Below are 18,223 nucleotides of genomic sequence, written 5' to 3' on the forward strand. Positions count from 1 at the left end.
AAAGCAGAAAAATACAGAAGTAATTTTGCCTCATTCCTCCTTTCCAAACTCTACCCCCAGCCCCCACTTCTCTTACCACTTATACCTCCCTAACCCTGAAAACCTTAACTATATCCAGTGTCATGAGTCTTGGGTCCCACCAATATGCTCCAGTATAGAAGGGCAGCTGGACGGTCCTAGCTCATAGACTAGGCAAATCCAACAGAGAACCAGCCTCCGAACCCATCCAAAAGGCTTAGCAGAGAACTATAGAGATGCTAAACAGTAACAGATCCCCGGGCAGAAAACAATGTGGCATTAATTGCTTGTGTTCTCCAAGGTCCTAGCCGGAGACCATTCCCCCCCCACCCCGCCCCCCACTCCTTCCAGGCTCTCCGGCAGCTGGCTTCCCTTTAAACTTGAGCCTCCCAGATGCCAAGAGAAGGTAAATGAGGAAGGGGGCGGGGGCGAGCCAACTATTACCCCTAAGAAACTAAGCTGGGCTAGCAAATAGAAGCGGAGGGGAGGGGAGGAAAGAGGGGGAGAAAGAAAAAAGGGGGACCCCATTGGCTGGAAGGGGTGTGACGCAGGGAAGGGGGTGGAGATTTCCCGGAGCGGTCGGGGAGGGGAGGGGGAGAACGAGGAGCAGTGGGAGGGGAAAGCCACCTCTGCTGGGTTTCTGGTTCTGGGCTCCAGGGCCCCCTGAGAGTGGGACAGGATCCCAGGGAGCGAGGTTCTGGGCCCGGCCTCTTTTCTTGCTCTGCTGGCTGGCGGGAGGAGGCGAGCGCCAGCTGGACGCCCCCTCCCCCTCCTCTGCTTAGCTACCACCCCCACTCCGGCTGGAGTCCAGCTCTTGCATTTCCACTGTTGTTGGGTTCAGCTCTTAGGGACTTTTTTGTGTTTGTACATTTCCTCCGCGTTCTCCTTTGTCACTCCGAAAACCCTTCCAGGCTGGAGGAGGGACGATCCGGTTCTCATGGAAGGCAGCTGCCGCTGAGTACCCCCTCCTCAGCCCTGAAAGTGCTCGAGGGAAAAGAAAGGCTCCTCGGACTCCCCGCTGCCTGCTTTCTCTCCGCTGTAGCCAGTTGCTACAGCTCGGGCTTCATTGATGCTTAACGGTGAGTAGCAGGGGGTGGGCATCGAGGTGAAGGGGAAGGCGCGAGTCACCTATTTGCAGACAACTCGAAGTGGGTTACAAGGATTAAAGATTAAACTCGCAGTTCTCCCGGGTGTCCCTCTTTCGCCTTTTTTGCCCCCAAATCTGGGCCAAGTTTTCTGGGGGGAACGGGAAGGGACAGAAATATTCCCAGCAAGACGAATCCTGTCTGCCCCACCAGCCTTGCGATCGGCAGAGACCCTTGGCTTCTCTGAGATCCGTGGAAGGGTCTGAGCCCATCTCAGCCTAAAATGTGAGCCCGAGTGGAAGGTCTAGGACCTGAGCAGAGCCCTGGCTTTGTTTCCCAGATTCCCTCCCCAGCCCCCTTCCCCCTGCCTTTGTGCTCTCCAACTGTCCTTTGTTGTGGTTGTCGGGAGAGTTAAATCTAAGCATGGGCTGGGATTCTTCCTAGAGGGAGCTCAAGTTTGGCAAGAAACTTTGTTGGCAATTTAAAATATGTACAGCATACATATGTTGCTGAAGGATAGGCTGTCTCCCTTTTCTTTGTTGGAGCACCTTTCCTACCCTGCTTCTTGCTTGGAATAGCTGGAGAAGATGCCCACCTACGATTGTCCGAGCTTCTTGGACGAGGATGGCATTTCAAGAGTTTGCCTCGAGCAGATCAAGGATAGTTTCGTTGTTGCCTTCTGGATGCGGCCCCCAGCTTGGGACCCGAAGCCAAAGTAATTTTTTCCTGGCTTCTTTGCTCCCCCTGAGATCATTCATTTCAAACCTGTGAGAGTCACCAAGTTCCTTACAGATGAAGTTTTGTTTTGTTTTAACTTAGAAAGCCGTGTGAGAACTAGGATTGTCTTTTTAATAGGGAAGCAGCAGCTTTCTTAGCAGAACAGTATAAACGTCCCGAATGAAAGAGGGAAGAGCATTTATATATTGCCTTGAGGTTTGCAAAACCTTTTTACACACGTTGTCTCATTTGATTTTCCCTAGACTGTGGTGGATGCTATCATCCTCATTTTACAGATGAGGAAATTGAAGCTAACGGAGGTTTAGTGATTTGCCTAGTCTTGACTGTCTAAACCTGATCTGAATATAGGCCTTTCTGTTTCCAAGTCCAATGCTCCATCCACTCACTGTCCCACCTATCTGATACTTTGAAGACCATGGTTAAAAACCAATAGATTTCCATTTTTCTGAGTTTTGCTAACTGGATGGCTAAAGAGAATATTTCCCTAGGTTCCTGCCAGATCTGGGATTAATGATTTCAAGAAGGTTTTGTTTTAAGGCTAGGAAGAAGGAATGGTGTCCATATCCCTTCTCCATTTTTCTTCCTCTCCCCAATCTACTTCTCTGATGGAAGGATGGAAGAGCACTAGATCCTGATCAGAAAGCCAGACTAAAGATGATGGGCCTTTACCAGCTTCACTTGATTCCCTTCCTGGCTCACCTTCTTCATGACATTATCCCCTTTTGCTCTGCCTCAGGAAGCTAAGACACTCAGGATATCTAGGATCCTACTAAGAAAGCCCCTCTAAGCATAGGTAGTTGGGAATTCAATGGAAGAAAGCCTGCTGGGAAAGAATTAGCTCTCTTGTAATTGTGATCTTTTGCTCTCATTTCTTCAGTTCTTAGCCTATTTCCCTTGGAGGGTTTGGTTTGGATTCCCAAGAGTTCACTTCTTAAACTTCTCAGTTCTTAAAATGACCACGGGAACCAGTTCCTTTCATGTCATGTCAGAATGAGGTAACTGATCTTGTGTTGTATAAAACATCTGAGGCCCTCTACTTCCTGTCCCTGGACCCTGGAAGACAGTGTTCTTCTAGCCCTGTTTTCCTGGACAGTAGTTTCCATTAGCACCTACTGACTGCAGAAGAGGAGATACAATTATGAGGGAGGAGGAGAACACTGGCCCTTCCCTCTAGCAACCTACCACCTAGGAGTCCGGGTGGAGGAAAATATAGACCCTGCATGCATTGAAGGACTTTACAGGTGAATACACTGGTTAGGACAATGATGGTTTGAATGTGCTAGGGGGTCAAAGATTGAAACTGATGTAGTGCACTAACAGAATTTGAAGAGAAAATTGAGCCTTTCAGGTGTAGAATCCAGAAGGTTTTCTAGAGACACCTGAGAAGGAGCCTGAATGAAGAGATATAGCTGACCTCCAAAAACTTCTCAATCCCCCAAAGTCTAGCCTTAAGGAGAACAACTCATCTCCAAACTATAAGGGTGGACTGAAGCACTCTGGGCCAGTGAGTCTGTAGATTCTATCCTCACTGGAAAGCAGTGACAAACCACTGTCCATGCTCCAAGAGAGCTATATAGAGAAGAAAACAAGATCTTCACCAACAAGTTGGAAGGCTCTTGCAGATGATATGATTTGGTTCACAAAGTAGGCAAGGGAGAAAGAAGTGGTAAGAAGCTACAAAAAGGAGTTTAAGTTCCCAGAAGTCTTTTTTCCAAATGATATGTCAATTCTACTTTCTTTCTATCCCACTTTCCTCCCAAACTTACCTTTGCTATCTCTTTAAAGGTACATGCACCCAGAGTCCCAAAATCTTAATCTTTTGACAGTGGATATGAAGGCTTCTTATATGTGTGCTCTTGAGCAAACAACCTCCCTTGGGCCTCTATTTCTTCATCTATAGAATGGGGAGAGAGAGTTGAACTATGTGGTCTCCGGGGTCCCATCTCTAACAGAGGCTCTAGAACTTATTTGACCTACCACCTTCTTTTCAAAAACAAATTACTTAGTGTCCCCAGGAAATCTACTTTCTTTAACCCTCTAATGGCTTTTCATCATTTCAAAAAAAATGCGCCCCCCCCCCCCCCCCATCATTCCAGTGTCCCTCTGGTGTTTCTGTTTCCTTTAGCTGAATAACCTCTGCTTCCACTGGAGAGAGAAGAATTTGGGTCAGTCTTAGACACCAGTTAATAGGGTCTAGTTATTACCAAAAGGACCTCATCCTTTTGGTTAAAAGTTATAAGCTGACCTCATCTGTAAAAACTCTGAACAGTGTTATAGCAAGATGTATCCGTTGTTCTAAGGTTTCTAATGAAAGCTTCTCCTCACCTCTGCTGAGGAGAGATGCAAAGATATGAAATAAAATCAACAACTTCTTCTCATAAAGCAGGTGCTAGCAGGCTGCTGTTTTTCCTGGAATATCCCCCCAGTCATTCTACTAAGAAGCATTTATGTACCAGGCACTCTGCTAAGTGCTAGAGTTAATGGGATAAAAATAAACCAAAAAACCCTAGAACGTTTCATCTGATCCTTGCTTGTCCAATATAATACGCTGGCTTTTCTATGTGTGCCATTATAGTTAAAGATTAGTTCCTCAAAGGCAGGGACTATTTTATTTCTGTTGTATTAGCACAGTGCCTGACTAGGCAGGGTGACCTCGCGGACAGGAAGCTAGTCTTGGAGTCACAAAGAGCTTGGTTCAAGTCCTGTGTCTAATATGTGACCATGGGATAGTCACTTCAGTGCCCCAGCAAATTCTCAAAAAAAAAAAATAAGCTGAAGACCAATTTCCTGTCTGTGGTCATGGAATTTTCCCCATTAGAAGTTTTGTTCATTGAAATCATAGGTCTAAATTTTGGCTCCTCTTACCCCTCCAAAAACAAAAGAAAAAACCCTAGAGTGACTGGCATGTAGGATCTGAGATTTAGAGCTGGAAGGAACCTTAGAGAATAGTGAGTACACATACATACATACACACACACACACTCACTCAATTTATAGATGAAGAAACTGAGGCAAACAGGGTTAGGTGACTTGTCCTGGGTCACACCTGGCCCAGTATCTGAAGTACAATTTGACCCCAGGTCTTCCTCACTCCAACTATCATGCCATTTTGATGTTATTTTTGTTGTTTCTTTTTTTCAGGGGAGTCCAATTCTTTGTGACCCCATTTGGTGGTTTACTTGGCAAAGATACTGGAATTTCCTTCTCGAGGTCATTTTACAGATGAGGAAATTGAGGCAAACAGGGTTAAGTGACTTGACCAGGGTCACAAAGCTAGTAAATGCCTGAGGCCAGATTTGAACTCAGGAAGATGAGTTCCTGACTCCGAAGCATGGCACTTTATCCACTGCCCCCACCTAGCTGCTCAGATTAAACCTAGCAGATGATGCCTCTACATATCACAGACATTTAATAAATGCTTATTGAATTAAATTGAATTGCATCCCCAGATGGAAATTTGCAGCTTCTCTACCTTTTTCCTCACTTCTAAGGGCTACCCTTTCCTCTTCCTCTGTCCATCCCATTCATTAGGGAGAGTAAGGAAAGGCTTACCAGATTTCTGTGAGCATGTGTGGAAAGAAGTTAATACGAGTCAAAATCAAGAGATGGTCATGAGTTAAGCCAAATAGCTATGACTTCACTCTCATCATACATATTCCCCCAGTGCCCTGGTGTCTAATCTTGGATTAGCCTATGATCTAGAATGGGTTACCTAACCAGCCTTTTATTTTTTATCCTTATCTGGCTGGCATTATTCTATATGATCCCTCCTGGAAGCATTGAGATGCCTTGGAGGAGAGCTCTTTAGGGGTTCCTGGAAATCCTTTAACTCTGATTTGTTAAGGATAAATGTGCTTAAGTGATCAATGGGTGACTGGAGCACTTTTAGAAGTTTAATATATTTCCTCATAACAATCTTGTGAGGTGGATAATTTGAGTATTATTTCCATTTTGTGGATGAAACTGAGCAGCCCAGAGAGCTGATCTAACTTGTCCACAGTAAGACAGTTGGGTTTTTTTTTTTTTATTTGCCCTTGGTCATATGGCTAGTTTAAGAGCTTAGCCTTCCTCATATTTTTCAGAGTTTCAGAGCCAAGACTTAGACCCAGGTCTTCTGATCAAGGCCAATATAAACAGTATAAGGAGAAACTTCCTGACTTCCTTGAAGTCCCAGTTAAAGCCTTACTTTCTACAACACTTTTCTGATCCCCCTTAGTGCTAGTGCCTTCCCTCTGTGATTATCTGTAATTTATCCTGCAGATGTCTTGTTTATATATCTGTTGCCTGGTATCTCCCCACCTAGAGGACACTAGGTGGCTCAGTGAATAGAATTCTGGGCCTGGAGTCAGAATAACCTGAGTTCAAATACAGCTTCACACACTTACTAGTAGTGTGACCCTTGGAAAGTCATTTAACTGCCTGCCTGCCTCAGTATCTTCAACTGTATAATAACAATAATAGCAACTGCCTCCCAGGGTTGTTAGAAAGATTAGTGGTGAGGGCTTGGAACAGGATATTCCAGAAGTCAAATGAGCTAGGATTAAAACCAAGAATCACCTACACAGCAAAACTGAATATCATACTTCAGGGAAAAAATTATCATTCAATGAAATAGAGGACTTTCAAACATTCTTGATGAAAAGACCAGAGCTGAATAGAAAATCTGACTTTCAAACACAAGAATCAAGAAAAGTATGAAAAGGTAAACAGGAAAGAAATCACAAGGGACTTAGTAAAGTTGAACTGTTTACATTCCTACATGGAAAGACAATATTTGTAACTCTTGAGACTTTTCTCAGTATTAGGGTAGTTGGAGGGATTATACACATAGACAGCGGCCATAGGGTGGGTAGAATATGAAGGGATGATATCTAAAGAAATAAGGAGTGAGAAGAATATATTGGAAGGAGAAATAGAATGGGGTAAAAAGGAAGAGCAAATAAGATAACATTTGTAAAGCACCTAGCACTTAGTAGGCTCTTTAAAAATTCTTGTTTCCTTTATCCCCCATTAAATTGTGAGTTCCTTGAGACTAGGGACTGTCTTTTGCTTTTCTTTGTAACCCCAGAACTTAGCATAGTATCTAACATATAGTAGGCTAGTAATTAATGCTTATTATCTAACTGACTAATAGTAAGGGTTATCCAAAAGGAGAAATGCGCTCCCTTGGGAGGCCATGGCTTCCACTACCCTGGAGGTCTTTGGACAAAGGGTTCAGTGTCTGCTTTGGGGAATTTGGTAGATGGTATTCTTTCTAGTTAGGGATTAGACTAGAGTAAGGGTTCTTTTGGGGATCACAAACCCTTTGACAGTCAATAGGATTCACTCTTTCCTAGAGTATTATTTGTTGCCTATATTCACAAGTGAAAGAAATGGAAAATTGTAGTTAAAAGTTAGTGAAAATAAATATTTTTTTCCATGCAAATTCATGGACTCCTTGAAATCTATGCACAGACCTGTCCACAAACCCCATGTTAAGAACCTTTGTCTAGGTGGACTAGATCCTTTCCAACTCAAGTTCTTTTTTATTCCATGTTCTTCTATTATACCACCTGCTTCTAACAAGAAGTGCCAGTCTAGGCCATCCAGTGAGTCTGTGGTTGAGTTGTTTTCAATCGTGTCCCACTCTTTGTGACCCATTTGAGTCTTTCTTGACAAAGATACTGGAGTGGTTTGTGATTTCCTTCTCTAGCTCATTTTAGATGAGGAAACTTGAGGCCAATAAGGTGAATTGCCTTGCCTAGGGTACATGGCTAGTAAGTGTTTGAGACCAGATTTGAACTCAGGTCCTCCTGCTTCCAGGGTCACCACTACAGCACCTAGCTGCCCCAGATTCACTAAGTCAGATAGCTTCAAAATCCTTTTCTAGCCAGCCTTTGGTTGGACCAGCTAGCCAAGCAAACGATATAATAATGGTAATAACTAACGTGTATATAGCTTTTCCATTGCTTTACATATTTCTTATCTCCTCTGATCCTGAATGGAGCTTCTCCTCCTTCCCTCTGCCTGCCAAAGGGACCATTGAGTCCCATGAAGTCTGTGGTCCTGTGTGTTGGAGCTGAGGTGCTCTCTAAGTTCCAACTATGACATTATCTCGTTCTCTCTTTCTAGGATGTGCCTGCGGCCTGGGACTGATCTACAACAACAGGTCGTGCACAATGCCCCCCATCAGTTTCCAGGACCTTCCCCTCAACATCTACATGGTCATCTTTGGCACAGGCATTTTTGTCTTTGTGCTCAGCCTCATCTTCTGCTGCTACTTTATCAGGCGAGTGGAGAGAAGCACAGGAGAAGGCAGTTTCGTTAGAGGGCTTCTTGAAGATTCAGGGACTCTGGCTCTGTGTATTCCCCTAATGCTGAGACTTAGCCCATTCTGTCATCTGTGGTTCCTGTGACCTCTCTTGATCTGCTTCCCTGGTCCTATCACGTTAGTTTAGGGGGTTCAGGAGGTCACACCACAGCTGGTCAGCTTCCTGGGTTATTCTAGGGGTACCCAGGTTCTGGCTTGTTTGTGATGTTAGTGACACCTTAAGAAATACCCTTCTCCCTCCCTCCATTCCCTGAGACGGTGACAGGAGGCAGATGGGCATTAGTCACACCAACAGTACCTCCCCCTGTACTCCTGGGAAATCCCTTCCCTTTCATCATTGGTCCAGGGGCTAATTTTAGCAGGAAGATGTCTGGGGAGCATCTTGTTTATTCCTCCTTCTGAGCCCTTATTTTTGAGAGAAAAACCAAAAACACCACTTGTTCCCTATTGCCCTGGGAACCAGGAGAGCAGATGAGGATATCAGGACCTGCTGAGTCCTAGGAATCCTTTTTCATTCCACTTTGGAGTTGGAAGGAGAGACCACACCTAGTTTTTCAGGGTCTTCTCCAGGAATGACCTGCGGGTGGGGTGGACATCAGAACAAAGCGTCTGTGCTGCCTGCTGGGGTTGCAGCTAGTCTCTGCTCAGATGCTCAAGAGAAGTCATGGGCACTGGAGAAGGCAAGAGGGCAGTAAGATGAGAACTGCAGAAGAGACTTAGGACCCAGGGGAGCTAGGAGGTATTTGAGGACCAACCTGGGTTTGAATTCCAGTTCTGTTACTACCTATCTGACATTTGGAAAATCATTTAATTTCCCTGTGCCTGTTTCTTCATCACTATTGAGGGGTTTGGCCTAGGTGATTACTGAGATCCATTCTAGCTCTAAATCCTATGAATTTAGATTCCTAAATAGGTTTTTGAACACCTCAGATGGAAGAGACTGCTGAGAAAGGCACATAAGTCACTGACCTAACCCTCCTGAAAGAGAGGACGTATCCTTGTGGCTTGTAGCATTGGCCACAGAACTGACATTACTTCTTTGCCATCCTCCTAACTTGTGATTTTTCAGATACAGGTCTCTAACTCTGAAATTTTCTAGTTTAGGGTTTCTGCAGACAAAACCATGAAATCATAGAGATGAAAGGTACCTTGGAAATCATTTTATCCAGCACCTCTCAAAGTGCAAGGGAGAGAAAGGTCCAGAGAGGAAAATCGACTTGCTCTGGGTCACACGGCCAGTTAAGTACCCCGAACCAGGACAAAAATCCAGGTCAAGGCAGTGGTTTCTTCTTTCTTCTTGGACTATTTATTTGATCCCAGTCAGTTGGGAGAGTGAGACTGAAGAAGGAAAAAGAACAACATCGGTTTTACTTCTTCACAAGTGGCTCTTTTTCTGTCCCAACTCAGTTTGTCTCTAAAAAAGAGAAGAACACCCTGCCCCACTGCCTACCTCTTTACTAGGAGCATTCTGAAGAGGAAAGATCATCTCAGGGATGTCCCCAGAGAGAGACAGAGACAAACTAGAGAAATACCACAGATGATTTATTTATCATGGGGCCTAGTGGAGTCTGTGAAAACCAGCTCTGTTGATGCTTCTGCCTCACGTTCCCACCCCCACCCTAAGCTGTAGCTAGTAGGGTATACTAGAGAATGAAGTGACCAGCACAATATCCTGGAAGAACATTAGATTAGGGAGTCAAGAGACTTGTGTCATAGGCTTGGTTCTGACACCATCTGAAGTGGGAGACCTTGGGAGTCACACTTCTGCTCTGGGCCTTGGTTTCATCCTCTCAAATGAGGGGTTTGGACTAGAAGATTGGTAAGAGGGTGGTAGCGTGATGTAGGAGACTGAGCGCTGCATATTTACTCTGAGGCCCAGGTTCAAATCCTGTGTCTGGTTCATCTTGTCACTTGATCATCTTCAGCCTTGGTTTCTTCAACTGTAAAATGAGGAGGCTGAACTATGACCTCCAAAGTTCCTTCTAGCTTTGGTTCTTTGATGTTGGAGGGGCTGTTTTTTATCCTCCAAATCCTCTTCTTTCCTTTTCCCATCTCCTCCCCAATCCCTCTCCCCTCATGAGGCAGTGGAATAGTTGGAAGAGTGTTTGAAGGATCCAGGAGTGCCCAGCATTGCCCTAGGCAGGCCTGTGACTAAGGCTTGGCATTAGCAAAGCACAGAGGGGAGTCTGGGGGAGCCATGTGTCGCTGGCATTTGTGTTCACCATTTACTGCTTTGGCTAAATGTAAAAGAACAGCTGAATAGCCACAGGATGCCAAAACCTGCCCAGTCCTCAGTGGCATTAATACCACCTGTCCCTGGAGCAGCAGCCTTCCAAATCCTCATCCCTGCTCCCCTGACAGCCTAGCTGCCCCTGGTGTTGGGTGGTTCTGGGATCTGTGTGTCAGACAGACAGAGAGAAGGGAGGGGTGAGAAAAAGAAAAGGAGAGAGAGGGAGTGGGGGAGAAACCGAGAGATGGAGAGATTGTGTCTATATGAATATGGTATTTTGTGGGTCTCTTTGTGTGTGGGAGAATGGTGGCTTGTGTATATGTACGTTTATGTGAGAAAGAGTGTGTGTGTGTGTGGGGGGTACTTTATGTGTTTCTATGTCTATATATAGAAAGAGACCAGGCATAGAAGCCACTTCCTTTTCAGCCTTCTCAGCTTCCTTCTCAGCCAAAATGGGACCATGACCGCCTACCCCCAAACCGATGAGCTCATCAACACTCAAGAAGAAGTCGTTCCCTGGTCCTTCTTCCCTTTCTTTCCCTGGCTCATTCTTCTGGCTTCCCTGAGGGCCTGCCTGCCACTGTTCCCCAAGCAGGATGAGAGGGACATCAAGGCAGGAAGTGGCAGGAAGGGGACAATTCTGGGGGGTGGGGTGCTTTCTTTATTGTTTCTGTGGGAAGAGAGGAGCATGCTGACTGTATCTTTAAATGGCCCCATTGAAACCAGAGGGTATTTTTAGATGCCTTGCTCATCCGACAGCTGAGAGGGCCACCTGCCCAAAGCTGTTGGCACTACATTCCCAGTTTGGTACCGTTGCCCTTTGTTCATCCTGTCCTTCCTCCTGCCGTCCCCTAGCTGAACCTTTCACAGAGTGGGGCTGCAACCTCCCCTCCACCCCCACATTCTGAGAGGTAGGGTTTATCCTGTTCTCCCCTAGTGGCAGCAGAGGGTAAGGCCTACAAGGGCTCTGACAGTTGTCTTGAGCCCAAACTTCCTGAGGAAAAGACAAATGAAAGACGTGGAAGAGCCAATTCTCAAACCCTGGGACTGGGGATCTAACAGGCTGTAGGCACCCAGGGCTTCCCATGGCCTCTGTGACTACTTGGTGGAAACACTGCAGCTGCTGGCTAGCTCATCTTATTTCCTGTCCCACCTTTGGCTAGCAGAGTGGGCTTTGCCATGCCTTCTGCCATCTTCCCCTCCTTACTTCTTCCTTATCAGTTTCCCCCTTATCCTTGACATGGGTCTCTTCAACAGTCTGAGCAGTTGTGGGAATGGAAAACAGGCTTTGTTTCTCTAGTAATCACTAGTTAAATAGCCACTAGATAACCTAGTAACTCTCTCCCTCCCCTGTTTATTTCCTCAGCAAACTCAGACACCAGGCACAGAGTGAGCGGTATGGATATAAAGAGGTAATATGAGTTTTCTCTGCAACATGCATGCACCACAAAACCTCTGCCCCCATGTCACTTTTGCTTGGGAGATTAGTACCCAAAGTGAAGACAAAAGGGAACAGACTTTGGAGGCAAAGGACTGGGACTCAAATCTCACCTTTGATGCTGATTAACTGTGTGACTAGACAGGCCTCAGTTTCTTCATCTGTAAAATGAGAGGGTTAGACAAGATAAGCCTCTAACATCCCTTTCAGATTAGATCAAGAATCCTATGAATCTAAACCTCAAAATCTCCACAGTCTGTCATGCTTATGGCTTGCTCTTAGGCAGCCTCAGTGTACCCTAGAGGTGAAATTCCCCTTTGGAATTTCCATCTGCCCCAGACATGAGAACCTTGGACCTGAAAACATTACCTACTGATAAGACGGAGAGGCAAAGGGATTCTGGTCTCCTTGAGGGCCTGTCTGGGAGCACAGCCCCTTTCAGAGGATCACTTCCCCATCCGTATCTTCATGGAATCCTGTAACTTCATCATAAACAAGCATTTATTAAGCACCCTATTATGTGTTCAGGCACAGTTCAGTGCTTGGGATACAAATAAAGGCAAACACAGTCCCTGCCCTGAAAGAGCTCTGTTCCAATGGGAAGACAGCATCAACTAGCTGTGTACATAAGAGACATGTAGTGTAAAGGGGAGTTCATCTTAGAGGAAAAGGGGTGAGGGGGCAGGTTGGGAAACGGATTTTGAAGTAGGTAGGATATGAGCCTAGTCTCAGCCAGAAGACCGAAATGAGGAAGGGCATTCCGTGCCTGGGGGACAGGCAGGGAAAAGACACATTTTGGAAGATGGAGTGTCATATTTAAAGGACAGCAAGGAGGCTACCACATCATCACTGGATCATCACTCAGGGAGGAGGGAAATGGAAAGAGACTGGAAAGGAGCCAGGTTCTGAAGAGTTTTAAAAGCCAGACCTAATAGTCCTTTTCTTCCTTTCAGGTGGTGCTGAAAGGTGATGCTAAGAAGTTACATTTATATGGGGTGAGTGTATCAGGGAAGGAGAAGGATGATGCTCATTTGGATGGAGCTAGAACGATTTATCTCCTTTTGCCCCTGAATCTGTGCCCTTGGGGGGGAGGCAGAGGCTTTTCTCTCACCTCTTTTCTGAAGATAGATGAAAGAAATTCGTTATATTTCTTCCAATACTTCAAAAGCTTTGCTATGATCTGTGTGAGTATGCTTTCCATTAGATTACAGACCCTCCATGCCTAGTTTCAAGCCACTAGGTTGCATAGTAAATAAGAGTACTGGGTCATCTTCCTGAGTTCAAATCTGGCCTCAGACACTAAACTAGCTTGTGATCTTGGACCCTGTTTGCCTCAGTTCCTTCATCTGTAAAATGAGCTGGAGAAGGAAGTGGCAAACCACTCAAATATCTTTGCCAAGAAAATCCCAAATGGAGTTGGATATGACTAAAAAATGACTGTACATGTCTAGTTTCATGAATTGTTCCAATGGGGAGAAAGTACCTGATGGCCAATTTTCCTGTTGATCAGTCTTCCTACATTTAACTAGAATGGTCCATCGCCAGCTTTTTGTGCTCCCCTTGGCATAGCCTTAGATAACTATGTATGGAGTCACTTCCACACCATTATGGAAGCATCAGAACAGGACTGGAGCAGAAACACTCCTTCATTTATTCAACAAACATTTGTTCAGTTCAACAAATAACATAGTAACTGCCATATGCAGGGCCAAGTATCAAGGCCAAAATGAAACAGTGTCTTTCTTCAAGGGATTTATGCTCTATTTTCTACTTTACATGTAGTGCACTGTGCTGAGAGTGACGCAGTTTAGATAAGACAGTCTCTGACCTCAGGGAATTTACAGTTTAGTAGATTCTGCCTAGTTCAAAACAGTAGATAAATTTACAAAACTTATTACATGATGAAGTTGGGAAGAAATAGAAATTAATTCTAAAAGATTTTTTTTTGTTTGCTTGTTTGTTTTTTAGCAGATTTATGGAAAACAGAGCCATTAACAGCTACAAAAAGAAGCTAGGCTCTGTGCCTCATCTTTAAGGTTTAAGTCAGCCTTAGCTGTGCCACATCCTTGGAGGATCTCTTTTTTTCAGTAGAATTCTTAGCTAGAACATGATGTAGTGGAAGGATCTGGAGTCAGAGGCTCTGGGTTTGAATCCCCGCTCACCATTTACCACTACGTATGTAACTTTGGGCATGTCATTTCAATTCTTGGGTTCAGTTTTCACTTCTATAAAATGAGGAAGACTAAATGAGCTCTAAGCCCCTTTCCAGCTCTCAAACCCAACATAACAATTTTTGTTCCTTTAACTATCCTTTCCCTCCAGTCCTTCTCCCCATCTGATCCCTTACTTTAGATATTCTCCCCATAACCCATTTCTGTCTCTTTCCTGCTCCATCTCACCAAGAAAACCATAGGTCCGGTTATTCCTGTACCTATCGCATATACTCACATATAATTGACTCCAATTCACTGTTCCCAAATCAGTCCATCTGTTTACCCACTTTAGGTCATTCTGAAGTTCATAGTTTGCCAAAACATTCTCTTTTGACCATTTTTTTTCCCCTTGGAGGGTGGGAGGTGGTAGAGGAAAGATGAATGATCGGTGTGTCTATAAACAATATACACACATTTTCTTTGGGGAGTAGGAGGTGTAACTAGACAGATGGCTGAACAGACATGACTTCCCCTCACCCCATTCTCTCTTCTCAGGGTGTTTTATTTTGTACTCGAAGTGAGCATATCTCTTCTCCCTTGGCCTCAGTTTCCTCACATACAAAACGAGAGGGTTAAGTTAAATGGTCCCCAAGGTCTCTTCGGGCTCTGAAACCTATGATCCTAAGTTCACAGATAAGTCTTAAACTCCAAAGGATCAGGTATACTTTTGTAAATGGTGAGACTGATGTGTCCTTAGGCTATACATCTGGCTTCTGTCTCCTATCTCTCCAGGGTAAGTTCAGGAGTTTCCTAGTTGGGGGTAGGGTGCCTAGTGGTGGAAGGGGGAATAAAACACTCTAAGTCTGGACTGAGTAGAATCTTAAAACTCACTCTCCTTTCTCTCTCTGTCCACAGCAGACTTGTGCTGTCTGCCTAGAAGACTTCAAGGGGAAAGATGAGCTTGGTGTGCTACCTTGTCAACACGCTTTCCACAGGAAGTGAGTCATCACCATGGGAACCTCTGGGGGGTGTGGGAGAGATGTGCCTATTCAGCCAGGAGAGACAGTGCTTCCTAAGCACTCCCCTATTTTCCTCCCCATTGAGATAGAGGATGGAAGACAATGAGGAAACCTGTTTCTCCTATTGTGCTCTTGGCCCTGCCTCCAGCAGGCCCATGCCTAGTCTGGGAACATCGCCATGCTAGGCAGTCTTAAAGGTGGGGAGGGACCAGGAGGCTAGGGCTAGTGTTCTGATACTTCATAGTATTGTGGCATGGAGTCAGGAAACATGGGTTCAAACCCTAGCTCTGCTGCTTACTATCTGTGTGACCCTCAGCAAATCAAATACTTGCATTCTGTGTGATAGATATAATCCAGGAACTACCTATCTCACAGGTCCCTTGCAGGAAAAGTACTTTGTAAACCTTAAAGGACAACAGTAATGTTAATAACAATAATTAGCATTCTTTTGCTGTGTCTTTTGCAGGGTAGTGCTGGGAGGCTGGGCCAGGTAGAGAGGAGGGTAGTAGCAGGAAAGAGGAATGGTGGGTTGAGGGTGGAAGATATAAGCTAAGCAGCGAAAGAAACCTGTGTCTCTCCCTGCAGGTGTCTGGTGAAGTGGCTGGAAGTCCGCTGCGTCTGTCCCATGTGCAATAAACCCATCGCTGGCCCACCAGAGGCCCAGAGCATTGGCACCCTCCTGGATGAACTGGTGTGAATGACACCTTTTCCCTGGGACTCGATACCTAAATGCCAAGTGCCTGCCTGGCCTATTCTTAAATTGCATGGCCTACAGTGTGGCAGGTGCCCCTGGTGGGGCGGGGCGGCTATCCTTTTAGCTGGAAAGAGAATGGGCAAGCTGGTCCTTGCTCTTCCTTAAGAGGGGGCCATGTCCAGAGTCTCCTTCTCTTCCTTTCTCCTTTCAGAACTCTGACATCTCTTACCCTGCTACTCTACTTTGTTGGTGTCACTCACAGGTCAGGGCTTCTAGACCTTCTGCTTTGTCCCTTGCTGTAGAGAAATTAGGCATCTCCTGACACAATGAAGGATATAGGTCTAAGCTAAAAAGGACCAGGGGCCATCAGGGAAATTGAGGCCCATTACTCTTGAGAGTGACCAGGACCCCGCCCCTACCCCTAGGCAGGACTTTCTTCATTAGATTCTCACAGGTGTTCCCTGATGTGTATATGGGGAGGGAGGGATAAGGCAGGCCCTGTCCCCATCGTTCATTCTCCCTCCCTCTTTCCCTACCAACCTTCAAGCAGGTGTCTGGATGACAGCCAGGATAGAAGAAGTAAGGCCCAAGTTGGGGGAGGTAGGGTAGGAGATAACCAGAGTTCTGCCTGTGGCAGAGATGGCGGAGGGCCAGGAGGCCACCTCCATACTTTTTTTTAAAAAAAGTTAATGTTTACATTGGACCTTCAGAAACAGCAGCTGGCTGGCTGAACTGACAAAGCGTAGGAGCAAACCCTGGCCAGGGTTGGGATCTGTGGTGCCACCAGCTTCTTAACCTGCCCTTTTCCCACTTCCCTTTGTTATTCCTCTTCCCACCCTCCTGAGTCCTGAAGGGTTTGATGCATCTCCCAACAGAAGATGCATTCCCTATAACCACGGTGATTTCCCCAGAGACAGATGAAAGTTGATGTTTCCCGAAAAGGGAAGAGAGGCAGGATGCTGTGCTGAGTGTGGGAGGAGTCTGGAAACTTTGGTGGGACCATATGCCCTTTTCTCCTTTGTAAATAGTATTTTTATACCTTAGTCTCCTCACCATCTCAGGCTTTGTACGTGGGACACTTGGGGAGTCCCATTTCTCCCCATAGTGGGTGGGAGGGTGGGAAGAAGGTTGTATGCAAAAAAAAACCAAAAAAAACAAATAAAAATAGCAGATTGTCTAACTCTGTTGCTGTACATGTGGTCAGAGCCTGTTGGGAGGAGCCAGAATTTTAGCTCCTGTGATGATAATTAAGGAAAGACAAAGGCTCCCCCTTCACTTAGAGATGTCTTTATAAAAGAAATTATGCTCTCTCTGCACTAGGGTCACCTGTGTAACACTAGAATGAGACTGTCACCAACATCCATAGACATGAAAAACCCATCTATATATTGCCTTGTCTTAGAAAAGAACATTGAATTTGGAAGTCAAAAATTAAGTGAGTTTTATCACTTACTGCAATTTTGATCAAGTCACTTAACTTCTCTGATAAATTCATTGCACTATCCGTGGTCCCATCCCCTCAAGACCTGGACAGACATTGAGTCCATCTTAGGGGAGAGGCCCCAAATCATTTCCACGCAAGCTGTCCCTAACATGATTTGCTTCCGAATATTTCAATTAGCTTATGTCTAGATCACCACAAATGTGGGGAAGAGGGTTTCCTGTGTAGTCACTCAAAGTTAAAATGGAGACAGGATGGAACTTTCCTCCACCTTACAGAAAGTGCAAAAATAAAATAAAAGACTCAGAATGGTCCAGAAATAATGTTCCTTTGTTAGTAAGTCCTGACTTTCCCTAGGATCCAAAAGTTCAGAAGTACGATGGCATGGTGGGAAAATCACTGAGTTTGGAGTCAGAGGACATGGGTTTGAATCCTTTTTTTTTTAACCTATGTAAATGTCTATGGGCCTCAGTTTCCTCATTTGTGAAATAAAGGCATTGGATTAGATGACCTCTAAGATTTCTTTCAGCTTGAAATCTAAGGTCCTCCAGAGTGATCATTCTCCATTTCTTCCTTGATCTGTAAAATAATTGTTACAGGGTTTTTGTGAGGATCAAGTGAGATAACATAGATAAAATGCTTTACAACCTTTAAATTGTTAAATAAATGTTAACTAATATGTTTCCAAGGCCTTGGTTCCAGTCTTGGGGAGACTGTGGCACAGGCATCTTGGAGAGAGGGAACAATGTGGTCTGAGTGGGGAAGAGTTCCAGATCCATCCTTTCTCACTCTCTCCCCTTCCCCCAACCCTTAACAGCTCCAGTCCTTATTTTCCTTTTTCTTACCAAGGATGGTTAGGTATCAACATTTAACTGTCATTAGAAAAGGTCTTGCCTATGAGATGACACCTGAGTTAAGCTTAAAGAAAGATGTTAGGGGTTCTAAGAGGCAGAGCTGAGAAAGTAATGCATTGTAGGCATGAGGGAAGGACAACCTGTTCAAAGACATAGGAACTAGATCTCTAATACTGTTCGTGAAATGGCAAATGGACCACTTTTGCCATCCTAGTGATAAAAGGGAATTTTTCTGTGGCTCTT

General features: G+C 45.1%; 1 protein-coding gene and 1 long non-coding RNA gene across 4 annotated transcripts in view; one reads left to right on the forward strand and one right to left on the reverse strand.

Moving 5' to 3' along the window:
• Window positions 1-602: 602 nt before the first annotated feature.
• Window positions 603-16,865, forward strand: RNF122 (ring finger protein 122). 2 transcript variants are annotated; one of them, XM_072635226.1, is made up of 6 exons: window positions 603-1,097; window positions 7,953-8,109; window positions 11,748-11,793; window positions 12,773-12,814; window positions 14,888-14,970; window positions 15,577-16,865. In XM_072635226.1, exons 1-6 carry the CDS (start codon window positions 1,088-1,090, stop codon window positions 15,686-15,688), a joined length of 450 nt encoding a protein of 149 aa, XP_072491327.1. In that variant the 5' UTR covers window positions 603-1,087; the 3' UTR covers window positions 15,689-16,865. The 2 variants fall into 2 exon arrangements, with proteins under 2 accessions (XP_072491327.1, XP_072491328.1); XM_072635227.1 differs by having other exon boundaries at window positions 632-1,097; window positions 14,891-14,970.
• Window positions 9,297-18,223, reverse strand: part of LOC140520858 (uncharacterized) — a 34,345-nt gene continuing 25,418 nt past the window's right edge. The window contains exons 2-4 of one of the 2 annotated variants that reach the window (XR_011972677.1): window positions 12,189-12,301; window positions 11,933-11,980; window positions 9,297-9,489 (exon numbers count right to left, since the gene is read on the reverse strand). This is a non-coding gene — a long non-coding RNA (uncharacterized lncRNA). The remainder of the gene's footprint in view (window positions 9,490-11,932; window positions 11,981-12,188; window positions 12,302-18,223) is intronic. The other variant, XR_011972678.1, reaches the window with a different exon arrangement.

The sequence above is a fragment of the Notamacropus eugenii genome, chromosome 1 (assembly GCF_028372415.1).
Source record: "Notamacropus eugenii isolate mMacEug1 chromosome 1, mMacEug1.pri_v2, whole genome shotgun sequence".
NCBI classification, from domain to species: domain Eukaryota; kingdom Metazoa; phylum Chordata; class Mammalia; order Diprotodontia; family Macropodidae; genus Notamacropus; species Notamacropus eugenii.